Source organism: Leucoraja erinacea, chromosome 1, assembly GCF_028641065.1.
Source record: "Leucoraja erinacea ecotype New England chromosome 1, Leri_hhj_1, whole genome shotgun sequence".
In the NCBI taxonomy this organism is placed as follows: domain Eukaryota; kingdom Metazoa; phylum Chordata; class Chondrichthyes; order Rajiformes; family Rajidae; genus Leucoraja; species Leucoraja erinaceus.
Window position 1 is genome coordinate 94,849,876 of NC_073377.1, and position 13,218 is coordinate 94,863,093.

General features: G+C 41.2%; 1 protein-coding gene across 8 annotated transcripts in view; it reads right to left on the reverse strand.

The window, feature by feature from the left end:
- The window catches only part of sec31a (SEC31 homolog A, COPII coat complex component), a 95,660-nt gene that overhangs the window by 9,437 nt on the left and 73,005 nt on the right, over window positions 1-13,218 (reverse strand). For 6 of the 8 annotated variants that reach the window (XM_055639344.1, XM_055639354.1, XM_055639305.1 and 3 more), the window contains 4 exons: window positions 12,660-12,944; window positions 5,605-5,643; window positions 2,035-2,096; window positions 204-470 (listed from right to left, as the gene is read on the reverse strand). In XM_055639344.1, the coding sequence (XP_055495319.1) occupies window positions 204-470; window positions 2,035-2,096; window positions 5,605-5,643; window positions 12,660-12,944 (653 nt within the window). The remainder of the gene's footprint in view (window positions 1-203; window positions 471-2,034; window positions 2,097-5,604; window positions 5,644-12,659; window positions 12,945-13,218) is intronic. The other 2 variants (XM_055639336.1, XM_055639363.1) reach the window with 2 other exon arrangements.

Sequence of the window (13,218 nt, forward strand, 5' to 3'; positions counted from 1 at the left end):
CGTTAGCTGATGCAGAAGAAGATAAGAGCAACTACTGTGCTGGTGGCATGTACGAGACTATGTGAACCTTGATGTATTGCACATGCTCAACATTCCTATTTTGGATCCAGCTTACTAGGAGAGAATAAATATATTAATTTCAACCAAGGTGACCCCATATGTAATACACGAATAGGTATAAAACACAAGAAAAACTCTTGTACCAGCATGATGTCGCCAGTTGGAGCACCGGGAGCTTCTTCAGTGCTATGTTTAGGCACCATTGTGTGTACCGTTGGCTGCATCCCAGGCTGCATCATTCCTTGGTATTGATTCTGAGCCCCGGCTTGGCTTGCAGGTTGCTGGGAAGCCTGGAAGGAACTGTGCAGTGGGGGAAGATGCTGCTGGTTCTGCATCGAGGCCTGAGGCTCTGCGACTGGGTTCATTATGGGAGCAGTGATGGGAGAAAAGGGTGTAAAGTTGCCTGGAAACTGCAAAACATTGTCAATGAAAAGAAAGGATAATTAAAAATCAAAAATCAGTTTGAATTGCTTAATGTTTAAAATTTTTAAAAAGCAAATGGAAAGTTAAGTAGGAAAGTTAGGTTTCCACTTAAGTGGAAATTCAAACTAACAGCTCAATAAATATACCGGCACGCTTGCAAATATATGTGCACATATGCAAATCGATCAGTATTAACATAATCAATAAAAACATAAATATTTAACTTTGTAATTAAATAAATTAACAATAGAAACAAGCAGCAGGGCCAATGGCATCAAGATGTGAAACAGTCAGGTGAGGGTCATTCACTCAGAGATCTGATATCACTGATACGACACTCCCAACAACCATAGTAGCAAACTTGCTTAGACCTATTCCTTTTCTCCGGAGATGCTGCCTGACCCACTGAGTTACTCCAGAAATTTGTGCCCATCTGGGGCAAGGCAACATAGATTTACAAAAATGAAATCATGCTTGACATTTTAACACCAGCAGAATAGGCATGAGGGAAACCAGTGGATGTGGCGCATCTATATTTTCACTCTCAAGAGACAGCTAGATAGGGCTCTTAAAGATAACAGAGTCAGGTTATATGGGGAGAAGGCAAGAACGAGGTACTGATTGGGGATGATCAGCCATGATCACATTGAATGGCGGTGCTGGCTCGAAGGGCCGAATGACCTACTCCTGTACCTGTTGTCTATTGCTTTCAATGAAGTGCCATTCAAGGTAAAAAAAATGAAATTAAAGCAGTTACACACTGCCTTGGATTGTGGATCAATAGCTTCACTCTTCTTTGCAGGCAATAGTGCAACAACCATTTCATGCTTTCATGTATTCATTTACTCATCAAATCTTTGCTGCCCAACTCCCCCCCCCATCGCTTTTTGTCTCTTAAGTCACATTAAATGATCCTCTCTCACATGCCCAACTATTTCATCCACTAACTCACCTAGATTAGGAACAATTTACAGTAGCTAATTAATGTACCAATCCACACATTATTGGCATGTAGGTGGAAACTGGAGCACCAGATGATCACAGAGACAGCACCACTAGTATCCATCACCGGATAGCGGAGATGCGAGGCAGTACTGGCTGTGCTGCTCCGCGACAGAATGGTGTATTACAGCAATGTTGTCTCCCAGCAATGTTGTCTCCCATAGGTAGCACCATTATAATTGTGGGCAAAGAAATATACACTAGAAATTAAAAAATGTGAACATTGGTTGAATCTCTCTTTACCCTAATTATCCTTTTATCCTAATTATCACTAACGCTGGTCCACTTTAGCTACAATCTCTGGCTTTGATCCTAATTTAATAGTGGGCAAAGTTATCCGTGATGGACATTTAAAATCATGAAAAATGACACAAAATGCTGGAGTATGTCTCTTTTTTGTCTCTCTTGTAAAGCAGCATCTGCAGTTCCTTATTTCTACATTTTTAAATATGAACAGTGGATAAATCTGTGCTTGGTCTAATTATGCTTTGGTGATGAACACTGACTTCCAAATGAGAGTTAAAAATAGTTACATATTTGTTCAATTACCATTTGCTTTTTCTTTGTCATCCTACTTAAAGCTGGAGGGTCATTCCAACCATTTTGAGGTCCTATGGAAAAATAATTGTTTTTAGTTGTATTACAAGAGTGCTAGACAGAAACAAGAAACTACCTGAATATCTATCTATCTATATATATCTTCTATATATTACTAAAAGTGTGTGTGTGTGTGTGTGCGTGTGCGTGTGCGTGTGCGTGTGCGTGTGCGTGTGCGTGTGTGTGTGTGTGTGTGTGTGCGTGTGCGTGTGCGTGTGCGTGTGGGTGTGTGCGTGTGCGTGTGTGTGTGCGCGTGTGGGTGCGTCTGCAATTCATGCCTTCAATTATGCCAAAATGGTACACAATAGCGCTACAATTTCTGGACCATCTTGCTCACCATTGTACTGTGTTGTACAATGTGGGGTGGTGTGTCAAGTTTCGTTCAGATTGATGGTATATTTTACAAGTTATTCATATTTTCAACTTTACAAAACCCCGCTTTGAGAAAAATGACTTGTAGTTTCAGTGACAGTTACAGCTATGACGTTACTATGGGATCTCATTTACATAAACTGCCCATGAGCAGTGCTCCACCTGACAATGGCATCACAAGGGGATCTCATTTACATAAACTGCCCATGAGCAGTGTTCCAGCCCACAATGACATCACAATGGGATCAGCAGCTTCCACCTCAAGGGGGGTAGGGAGGGGAGAGGGGTAATGGAAGGAGGAGGGAGGGAGGGAGGGAGGGAGGTATAAAAAAATCAGTTTTAATCAGATTCTTGGGGGGAAAACCTTGTGGTGTTCCTTGTGTGGGGGGGGGGGGGGGGGGGGGGGTGTGGAATAGGGGAGAGGTTTTGTTTGAAAAAAAAACAGAATTTTCCTTGTGGGGGTATGGGATGGGGGGAGGGCAGGTGAGCGGCAAAAAGTCAATAGCCCCCCCCCCCCCTCTCCACGTGGGGCCTATTGACCTTTTTGACTTTTCACTTAACTTCAGTGTGAAAAATCCTAAACCAATTGCTAGCCCTGCCACACAATGTTGCAATCATAGGACACCAAGTCCTGGCAGCAAGTGGAATTGGATTTTTTTTTTCCTGGCAGCAAGTGCACTTGGATTTTTTAAAAAATTTAAAATGAGGGAGGGTGAATAAGGGAAAATGAGCCTCTGCACAGTTGAGGACTATGGGGGAGTGGTGCAATATTGCATTGGAGGAACGGGTTGCATTGGGGGAACGGGTGAGTGGTGGCGATGGGGAAGGGGTTGTGTTGGGGGACCAGGCCTCCCGTGTGACAGGGACCCAACAGGTCCCACTTGGTCTAGTTAATCTTAAAAGCATGCATCAGCATTAATGGTGAGAGAGAGTTTTTCAATCTATTTTTCTTGTTTTGATGTTTTACTGCCGGATTCCAACAACGAACAGGTTACTTGAAGTAATTACTGATCTAAAGATCATAAGAATTTTGAGCCGTTGTGTTAGACGAATTTAGTTGCCAATATTTTACTTAGCTACCTCTCTCAGCCATGTGATGGTGAAGTCAATGCTTCCAATAATTTGTCTGTATTCCATTAAGGTGATGGAATGTACTGCCAAAATATTCTAATAACAAGTAAAAGTACATTACAAAATGATTGAACAACGGAATCCCCAGGCAATTAATTTAGTACATGGCAGCAATCAATGCAAGAATTTACAGAAGTTCCAAAACTTGTTCTTTCTTCACCTTTCTCAGTCTAACTGGATCTGAACAGTTCACCAAGAAATCGGCATACAAATTTCCACACGTTACAAATGATGGTTGCAATGGATCACCTGAAGATTTAGATGTCCTTTGTAAAAAAAAAAGTTGTAGAATGTGGTTCCCTAAACTTGGATTTATTTCTAACTATTCCTGTTCCACCAAGTTACTCTGCCGACCCCACTTATTTAAATGTCTTAAACCTTGCTCCAGCAAAATTCAAGTTTTGAAGACCAAACCTATCAGTATCTAATCACCATTTCCCAATTGTCCACATCCTCTCATTTCGAATCACTACAGTACCCTGAATCACAGATCATTAAGTATGAAAACTTGTCAAATGTCACGTCTGCACATTTGCTGAAATGTTGTCTTGGAAACTGTGATATTGTGAAAGGATTTACTATCCCTATTACCTGCTACTTAAGGACAAAGGATTTTAGCAGGTTGAATCTATCCAATAATCTTAAAAAGTTATAGAAGTGGACTTTGAATACTAAAATGCATCAGTCTTCCCTTCTCATTATCGAAATCTAACTATGTGCACATGAAAGCAATGGCGAATATGTACGAAAATCCTATAGTTCCAGTGATGCAACGTAAAAGATTCGTGTGCCCAATTCTGCTACCCACCACATCTGATAACAAACTTTTAAAAATTGTGCTATGTATACAATTACTTGTCGAAGAGAACATAAAATCACAGGATAATTAATTAGATTCATCAAACTTATGATCACTGAATAATAGGATTGTAGAAAAATTATTGATTGCAATATTCTGACTCTTGCGTATGACGAATTTTAATCATGAGCTCTGGGTTTAATTGAAAGGATTGAAGCTGTGAGAAGTAAATATGTCAAAGACCATAAAGTAATACTAAATATTATGTCTAGACTGTTGTTGCAGCCAAATTCACGATAAGCATTGCTAGCAGTACAGTAAACCCTCGTTATAACTGACCATGTAGGGGGTAGAGGACTGGGGGGTTGTCTGTTATTGCCGATTTTCCACTATAACAGAGTAAGGGATTATCATTATATAAGTAGAAGAAACAAACAACTGCAGATGCAGGTTCATACACAAAAGGACACACAGTGCAGGAATAACTCAGCAGGTCAGGCAGCATATCTGGCGAACATGGATAAGTGACATTTCAGGTCGAGACCTGAAGCCTCTCAGTCCAGGACTGGGCCTGGAATCCAGGTGAGTTGTCGGCCAGGATCAGTGGAGCCATTTGTTGCAGCACACGGGGCAGAGTGCAGGTTAGGGTTGGTGGTGGTAGTGGTGCGTTCTGGAAGCAGCCAAGGAAACTGTGTGGGCCAGTGGTGGCAGCAGTAGGTTCAGCCTGGAAGTGGCGTGAGCTGAGGGCGGCTATCAATAGGTCAGTCCGCTATAGCCAAAATCCATTACAAAGAGGTCCCTTGAAATGAGGGTTTACTGTATTTGCAGTTGGCTGAGCAACAACAATTTGATTTTAGATTTAGATTTTTTTTAAAAGATATACCCTCTTCACACATCATTAGATGCAAATTATTAGAATCCAAATGGAGAAATATTGTTATTTTATGCAAAACTTTACTAGGTCAAAATAAAATTGAACCCAAAAGTTTCCAATTGAAGTAAACCTAGGCTAACAGAATAGAGCCTAAAACCAGACACAGTTTGGCAGGAATATTTCCCTCAAATTAAGTAAAATAAACATTGCACAGAGGTGTGGATCATCATGGTATTAATAAAATCAAAAATAATTTGCTTAATATTATTTAAAATTTGGCATCATTTGAATTTTTACAAATTATTCAAATCATTTGCAGGAGAGTAGTTCACTATCTCTCGTTCACCTTCTAAGTAAGTAGTTGGGTCTTCGGAAAATATGTATCCTGCAGGCAAAAGCAAAGTCAATTCAAAACAAGAGATACACAAATATGAACTGTCTTTTTTGCTAAAAAAGTTTTTTTTTGTTAATTGGGTTATCTCAGATTATCAAATAGCAGGTTGGCTCAACAATGTACATCTACCAATCACCAAATCCACAGACAAAATTAACAATTTTGTTATCAGTATTCCTTCAAAGATTTTGGGTGTTTTTTTCCTACTTTTTTTGGAAAGCACAAGTTGAAAGCTTAGTGTTTTGATGAATTTGTTCTGAGAATTTGCTAAAAATCAAACCTACACAGCATTACGCACATGCATTGACAAAGAGGAAGCACACTATCCCCAACACTGAGGAGCACAGAGGGCAAGGCTCCCCACTCCTCAACCTGCAGGCTGCTGCTGCTGTTTACACATCACACGGTGGCCATGCCAATGTGTTCACTGAAAATAGTTGAGAGCTCTGGTCATATTGTAAAGATATGGAAGCTGCACTTCACTGGGCTTTGGATAGATGCTGTAGGATTATTTCTAAATTGAAGAGAAATGCCACAAATCCAAAAATGGAAGATTAAAATCAATATTAAGGGTGTTAAAATCACAGGACACAAAGGCTGCTTGTGATAAATAAATGCTTGTTTTATCCTATAGCACATGGAATAATGTTATCAGAAAATAATGTTCTCAGCTTGTCCATAGAGTCATACGGCACTGAAAGAGGCCCTTCGTGCTGACCATCAACCACACATCTACATTAATCCTATTTACCAGTAGCTAGTCCATAGTGATTCAAATGCTCACATGTAGATACCTTTCAAACGTGGTGAAAATACCTCCCGCACCAGCTATTCAGGCAGCATTAGAATGAATAATATTGCTGTTGTTTCATTGGCACATCTCTAACTATTTTTTTAGAGATATAGAGATACTTTCGGCCCATCGAGTCCGCGCTGACCAGCAATCTCCACATATTAACACTATCCTACACACACTAGGGACAATTTACACATACACCAAGCCAATTAACCTACAAACCTGTAGGTTTTTGGAGTGTGGGAGGAAACCGAAGATCTCGGAGAAAACTTATGCCGTCAGAAGGAGAACGTACAAACTCTGTACAGACAGCACCTGGAGTCGGGATCGAACCCGGGTCTCCGGCGCTGCAAGCGCTGTAAGGCAGCAACTCTATCACTGTGCCACCATGCCGCCACAATGCTGGGATCTGTGCCTGTAACTGAGTTAATGCATCCAGTCGGATGTGATGTGCACAGAAGGTGACAGCCCTTGGTCATCTCCATGGATTGATCTACTCACATTCCTCACCTCTTTAGCAGTGAAGCCATGCAAAAAGAGCATTTCTTTCTCAAATTCAAATAAAAATCGTTAACCCCCCTCATAGTTAATGCATATGACGCACGATTCCATAACCAATAATTCAACCATGGAATGTCTTCGTAAAGCAAATTAGCCTTAATTAATTAATTGATCCCAAATTAGCCCGCAACTCGAGTTGGGGGTGCGGATTCGGTGCGGCAGGATGTTGCGCAGGATAGACTTTTATCTATGAGAAGACTGGACAGGCTGGATTTTGTTTCTTTGGCATAGGGCGACTGAGACATATAAAATAATGAGGGTGATAGAGAGAGTGGATCTTGAAACGCTTTTGCTTGGCAGAAATGTCTATGACCGATGGTGTTGGGATAAGGTAAGAGGTACAAGTTTAAAAGGAGATATGAGGAACATTTATTTTTGGTTGTGTGGTTGCAATCTGGAATGCATTGCCTGAGGGGATGACGGAGGCAAAGCCTCTCCCTACATTTGAGTGTTTAAATGAGCATTTGAACCTCTATGATATAGAAGATTATGGGCCAAGCACTGGAAAACAAGATTATACAGCCAGGTACTCAATGACCTGCATGCATATAGTGGACCATGGGGCCTGTTTCCATGCTGTACGATGCCAAGACTAGTACATGTCGATTTTTCCACCAATTCATTTAGCAGTCAGGAAGGACCTCCATGCTGATTAAACGTCATCCTGAAGCTTCCAAAATTGCTCATCCGACACAAAAGAAGACTTCGGTCAAGTGGAAGGCTTGAATTCTGATTGATTCCAGTTATCCAAAGCTGTCTATCTGAGTTTCTGTTCTTCATATCTTATTCGAATCATGGCCTTTGATAATGTTCCTCATGATAGGCTGCTCTAGATGGTTAGATTGCATGGCATCCATCGAGAGCTAGATACCTGGATGCAGAATTGGCTTCATGAAAGTAAGCAGAGTGATGGTGGCAGGTTGTTTTTCGGACTGGAGGCCTGTGACTAATGGTGTGCCTCAGGGATCGGTATGGAGCACTTTACTGTTTGTGGTTTATATCAACGATTGAATTGAGAATGTGCCAGGCATGATCATTAAGTTTGCAGATGATACTAAACTAGGTGGTATCACAGAATGTGAAGATGGTTATCAAACATTATAGCAGAATCTTGTTCAGTTGAGCACATGGGCGAAGAATTGCTAATAGAATTTAACGCAGATAAGTGTGAGGCGTTGCATATTGGAAAGTAAAACCAGGGCAGGGCCTTCACACTGATTGGCAGGATCTTGGGGAGTGTTAGTATAGAAGTTGGGATATTATATTACAGCTGTACAAGACTTTGGTGAGGTCGCACACTTGGAGTACAGGTCCACCACTGATTTTCCGGAAACTGGTGGTCCAGCACTTCCTTTAATCTGGACAAAAGTATGAGAGAACACTTGAAATCCCTTCCCCCCCCAAGAAGGTGATTGCAGCTGATCGGTGGGTCGAATTTGTCCCCCTCGGCTCAGGAACTCTAGCCCGGCCAGAGCCGGCACATCCGTACCCATAGCCGAATTCAGAGGCCGACTTTGCGGGCCAGTAACTCGGCCCCATGGTGGCCTAGGCGGACCGTTCTGGTGCCGTTCGACTCCTCTCAGAGGCCGTGACCTGTTGGTCCGAGAAAAACAGATAATCCAGAAAAGCTCTGGAAGCAAGGGTGCCGGAAAATCGGTGGTGGACCTGTATTGTGTTTAGTTTTGTTTCTCAAACTGGAAACAGTACAGGGAAAATTTATGAGGATATTACCAAGACTTCAAGGCCTGAGGTTGTGCAGGTTAGGATTTTATACCTTGGAGTGCAGGAGGCCGAGAAGTGATCTTACAGAGATGCATAAAATCATGAGGGGGACCTTATTGAAACTTACAGACTAATGAAAGGCATAGATAGAGTGGATGTGGAAAGAATGTTTCCACTGGTGGAAGAGTCTAGGACCAGAAGTCATAGTCTCAGAATTAAAGGGTGCCCTTTTAGAAAGGTGAGGAGGAATTTCTTTAGTCAGATGGTAGTTAATCCGTGGAACTCATTGACACAGAGGACCTTGGAGGCTAAGTCAGTAGATATTTTTCAGGCAGAGATAGACAAATTCTTGATTAGAATGGGTGTCGAGGGTTATGGGGAGAAGGCAGGAAAATGGGATTAGGAGGCAGAGATCAGCTATGATTGAATGGCGGAGTAGATTCGATGGGCCGAATGGCCTAATTTTACTGCTATAACTTGTGAATTGATAGGGTGAATGCCCACAGTCTTTAGCAGCGGTGGGGAATCATGAACCAGAGGATCTAGTTTTAAGCTGAGAGGGGAAATATTTAATAGAATCTGAGGGGCAACATTTTCACACAGAGAGTGATGGGTGTGATACAAAAGGTTGTGATATGGGCCAAATGGAACAAGCTTTGATGGAGCATCTTGGTGGGTATGTACAAGTTGGACTAAAGGCCTGTTTCTGTGCTATATGACTCTTTCTTTCTTTATTTTTAATGGTTTACATTGATGTTATCCCAAACCTATTAAATGGAAGTAATTATTCTGCTTTCCCAAACTTTTATCTTTAGATTAGCAAGAGTTAATAATTAACTTGCTCTCAATAGAAATAAAACATCTATTTCCTTAAGGTACAAGGTCAAGTCACATTCAAATAATGACTTTGCATGTATAAAAGAAAAACAAATCTAGTAAAAGTAACATCCTCCGGGATCAAACTTGTTATTGTGGTGATGTATAATTCATTTAAAGGATGAGTTGAGAGACAATAACTTGATGAGCTGAGAGAACAAATAGGAGAAGCATTTGCTGATTGGGTCATGCCAGTGTGTTTTATGTTCCATCACTCATATCTAACTAATCCATACAATTTTTTTTATTGTATGGCTGTATGGGAATTTCATTTCACTGTGCCATCTGGCACATGTGACAATTAAATGTATCTTGAATCTTGAATGGTAGAAGGCAATTTATAACATGTGAAAAACACAATGCTTCAGAAAACATTTTGAAAAGTTCCGCAGTATAATTTTTTGCTGGCTCGGAGATTTACTTAAAGTTACGTGGGTTGGGAAGAAGGCCAACATTGACCAATAACAAAGAAAAAATTCAAGAGGATTGGGTACAGCCAACATTTTGCTGTAAATGAATCTTCTCTGCCCTACTTGTTCCAACCAACAAGAGTATTTTCTGTTTCTCCATCTTTTATGCTTATCTACCCAATCTTAAGAGTAGTTGTAATATTGACCTTGGCTGGTCCAGATGGCATTAACACCCACATTCTAACCAATTTTTGAATAAAGAAGAGTTTTCCCAAATTCATCAGCTAATACTATGGTGCCTTTCACAAACTCAACTGTATAAAACGTGTCCGTTATTTTTCAGGTTACTTCAGGAAACAATTAAAGTAAAAAGCACTGCGTGCTTCAGGGACCATTAACACGTTTCTTTGATAGATAAATATCATAGGAAGATAAAGTTAAACTTCAGACCTGTGTTTATTAAGTAATTTCCAGAATTGTTCACTGTTGCAACAGTGCTTCTGATGAGATGTTAGCCTTGGGATCTATCTGCTTTCTCAACTAGATGGAAATGGTTGCCTAGTTTACTTTAGTTTACAGATACAGCATAGAAACTGGCCCTTCGGCCCACTGAGTCCACGGCGACCATCGATCACTGTGCACAAGCACCATCCTATGAGACAATTTACAATTTTAACAAAGCCTGTTAACCAACAAATCTGTACGTCTTTGGAATGTGGAAGGAAACCAGAGTGCTCGGGGAAAACCCACGCAGTCACTGGGAGGACATACAAACTCCATACAGACAGCACCCATAGCCAGGATTAAACCCTGGTATCTGGCGCTGTTAAGGCAGCCACTCTACTGCTCCACCACTGTGCCGCCTCTCATGTGCTAATGGGCACATCCCAGATATCAATACCAAGCACGTGAACATGAATCTGAATTTGGGAGAAATGTTCTCCACTACTATCTTAGGTTAAAATGATGCACCCACGAAAGAGTAGCCCAATGACCTCCTAATCTGTATTCAAAGTAACCTAAATAGTCAGCAAAAGTTTATATATTTTCCAAATGGACATGGATTAAACAAACTCACTGTCAAAAGTGGATTTTTATGTACCAAAATGAGGTGGTGAATTCTAAATGCACAGCAGGGAAGGACATTGTAAATGGAAACGTACCATAGTTTAAGAGACAAATGCATGGGTTTAGGTGCCTACGTCCCAATGCAATTAAACACTTGCTCAGGCAAGTAAGCCATTACCAAAAAGATTAATGGGGTGCTGGGCAATATCTTAAATGGTCTCAAGAAATAATGCTTCAATAAGGAACTGTCAGGCCCCATTTGGAATAATACCACATTTCAAGAAAATCTGGTCGCACAAATGACTTGGTAGCTGGCAATGAAAATGCTCATTATGCTGAATGACCGAGTAACCTTGTGCTACAATCCCCAGATGTAAAAGCCTTCAAGAATTAGAGGAAGTGTGACAGCTTTTCAACATTAGGGCTTTCCAAGTTGCTTCACATTGATGAAATGCTGTCAACCAATATATCTCAGCAAAATATTAAGTTAATCAAAATAATGCAGTGATCTTTTACCTTTGAAGATTATACCTCCTGTTGTGAAACTCTGCTCATCATTTGGCTGGAGTGCCAACATTGATATTGCGGTTAACAATAATCTTAAATCGACAGATTAAGAACAAGTCTACGAATTTCTAACTCTGAGAGATCGGTGCTGCCATAATCCAAGGTGAACTGATTAACAAGTTTAAAATAATGAAGAAACTCGGCCTTTAAAGAAGGAATAATTCTGTGTCCAGTGGGAGAATTCAGCATCTAGAGTTAAGGTAGTTTCAAACAAATTCCTAGAAGGGGGTGTGAAGATGTGGCGCGTGTTGGTCAGAAAGGCTGTGATGCCAAATTAATGTAAAATGGAGATGAAAATAGAAAGAAAGATATGGAGGAACAATGAGGAATTATGGTTGAAGCTTTGGAACTGTTGAAGGTGACAAAAGGGATGCAATGGATTGGAAGGACCAAGTAGCTGCCAGTATTTATCCTAGCGTTGGTGAAAATCTAACTAAGCGCATGTTTTCACTGCTGAAGTAACATGCAGGAGTAGAGAGAAGTTAGTTGATGGAATTTTGACTAAGACTCTTACTCCATGCAGCAGTGGGTAAATGCAAAACCCGTTAGTCTGAATGAGTAACTCAAGACTGCGTGCAAGAGAAAGGTAACATTTTGCTCACTCTTCTAAGGTATTACAACTTGTCTTACATGCATACAACCTTACCTTTAAATTAAGCACTACCTTCATGCAAAGGTAGATGTGCTTTTTACAGGGAAGAGCCATGCACCATTTTCCCATGCACAAGGATATGTTATGATGCAACACATCTTTGTCCGTGAATGAATAAAATTGCCAGCCAAATACGGCAGCGTCATTTTAAAATGGTCCTGACATCGAAAGCAATGGACAGCAAGATGCTGCTGCCTCCATGGAGGACGTGCGCAATTGTCCTCCTGCATCTCAACCAGCAGTCACTTAATGTTAAGACAAAAATGCGTTTACACTAAGAAAGAGAATTGACATGCAAACAGCAGCAGATCTGTTCTTTGTGAGGCAGGCAGATCGACACTTGCAGTTAAGGTACCTGGTGGTCCCGCTGAGGGAGGGTAGGCCACTGACGATGCCGGAGCTCCAGGTCCGCCATGCTGGTAGGATGCTCCGGGGAGAGGAGGAAGAGCAGAGGCAGGCCCAGACGTTGCAGGGGAAAGCTGCGGCTGTCCCGGGTACTGAGAAGCCACAGACGAAGGCAGAGAGTGAGAAGGGGCAGATTGCAAATATGCAGGTGGGTAGGAAGAAGGGGCTGGAGGTGCAGTAGGTTGATAATACGTTGGACCCCCTGCTCCGTGAGGGTACTGCTGTGGTTGATGAGCTACGGAACAAAATTACCACTTTAGTAAACAAGAAAGAATGATTAACTACGCTATCTTTCTATTAAAATATCAGGTCAAAAGAGAGAACTAGATTCACTCTATGGTTTCATTACAATCTTTGTATTAAAGTATATAAGCAAAACGCTACCAGCAAGGGGTTGAAATTGTTGGCACACACAGCTGCCCTCTCAGTAGTAGGTTTAGATTTATTTTGTCTTGTGTACCAAGATACAGTGAACAACTTTGTTTTGCATGCTATCCAATCAAACTCAA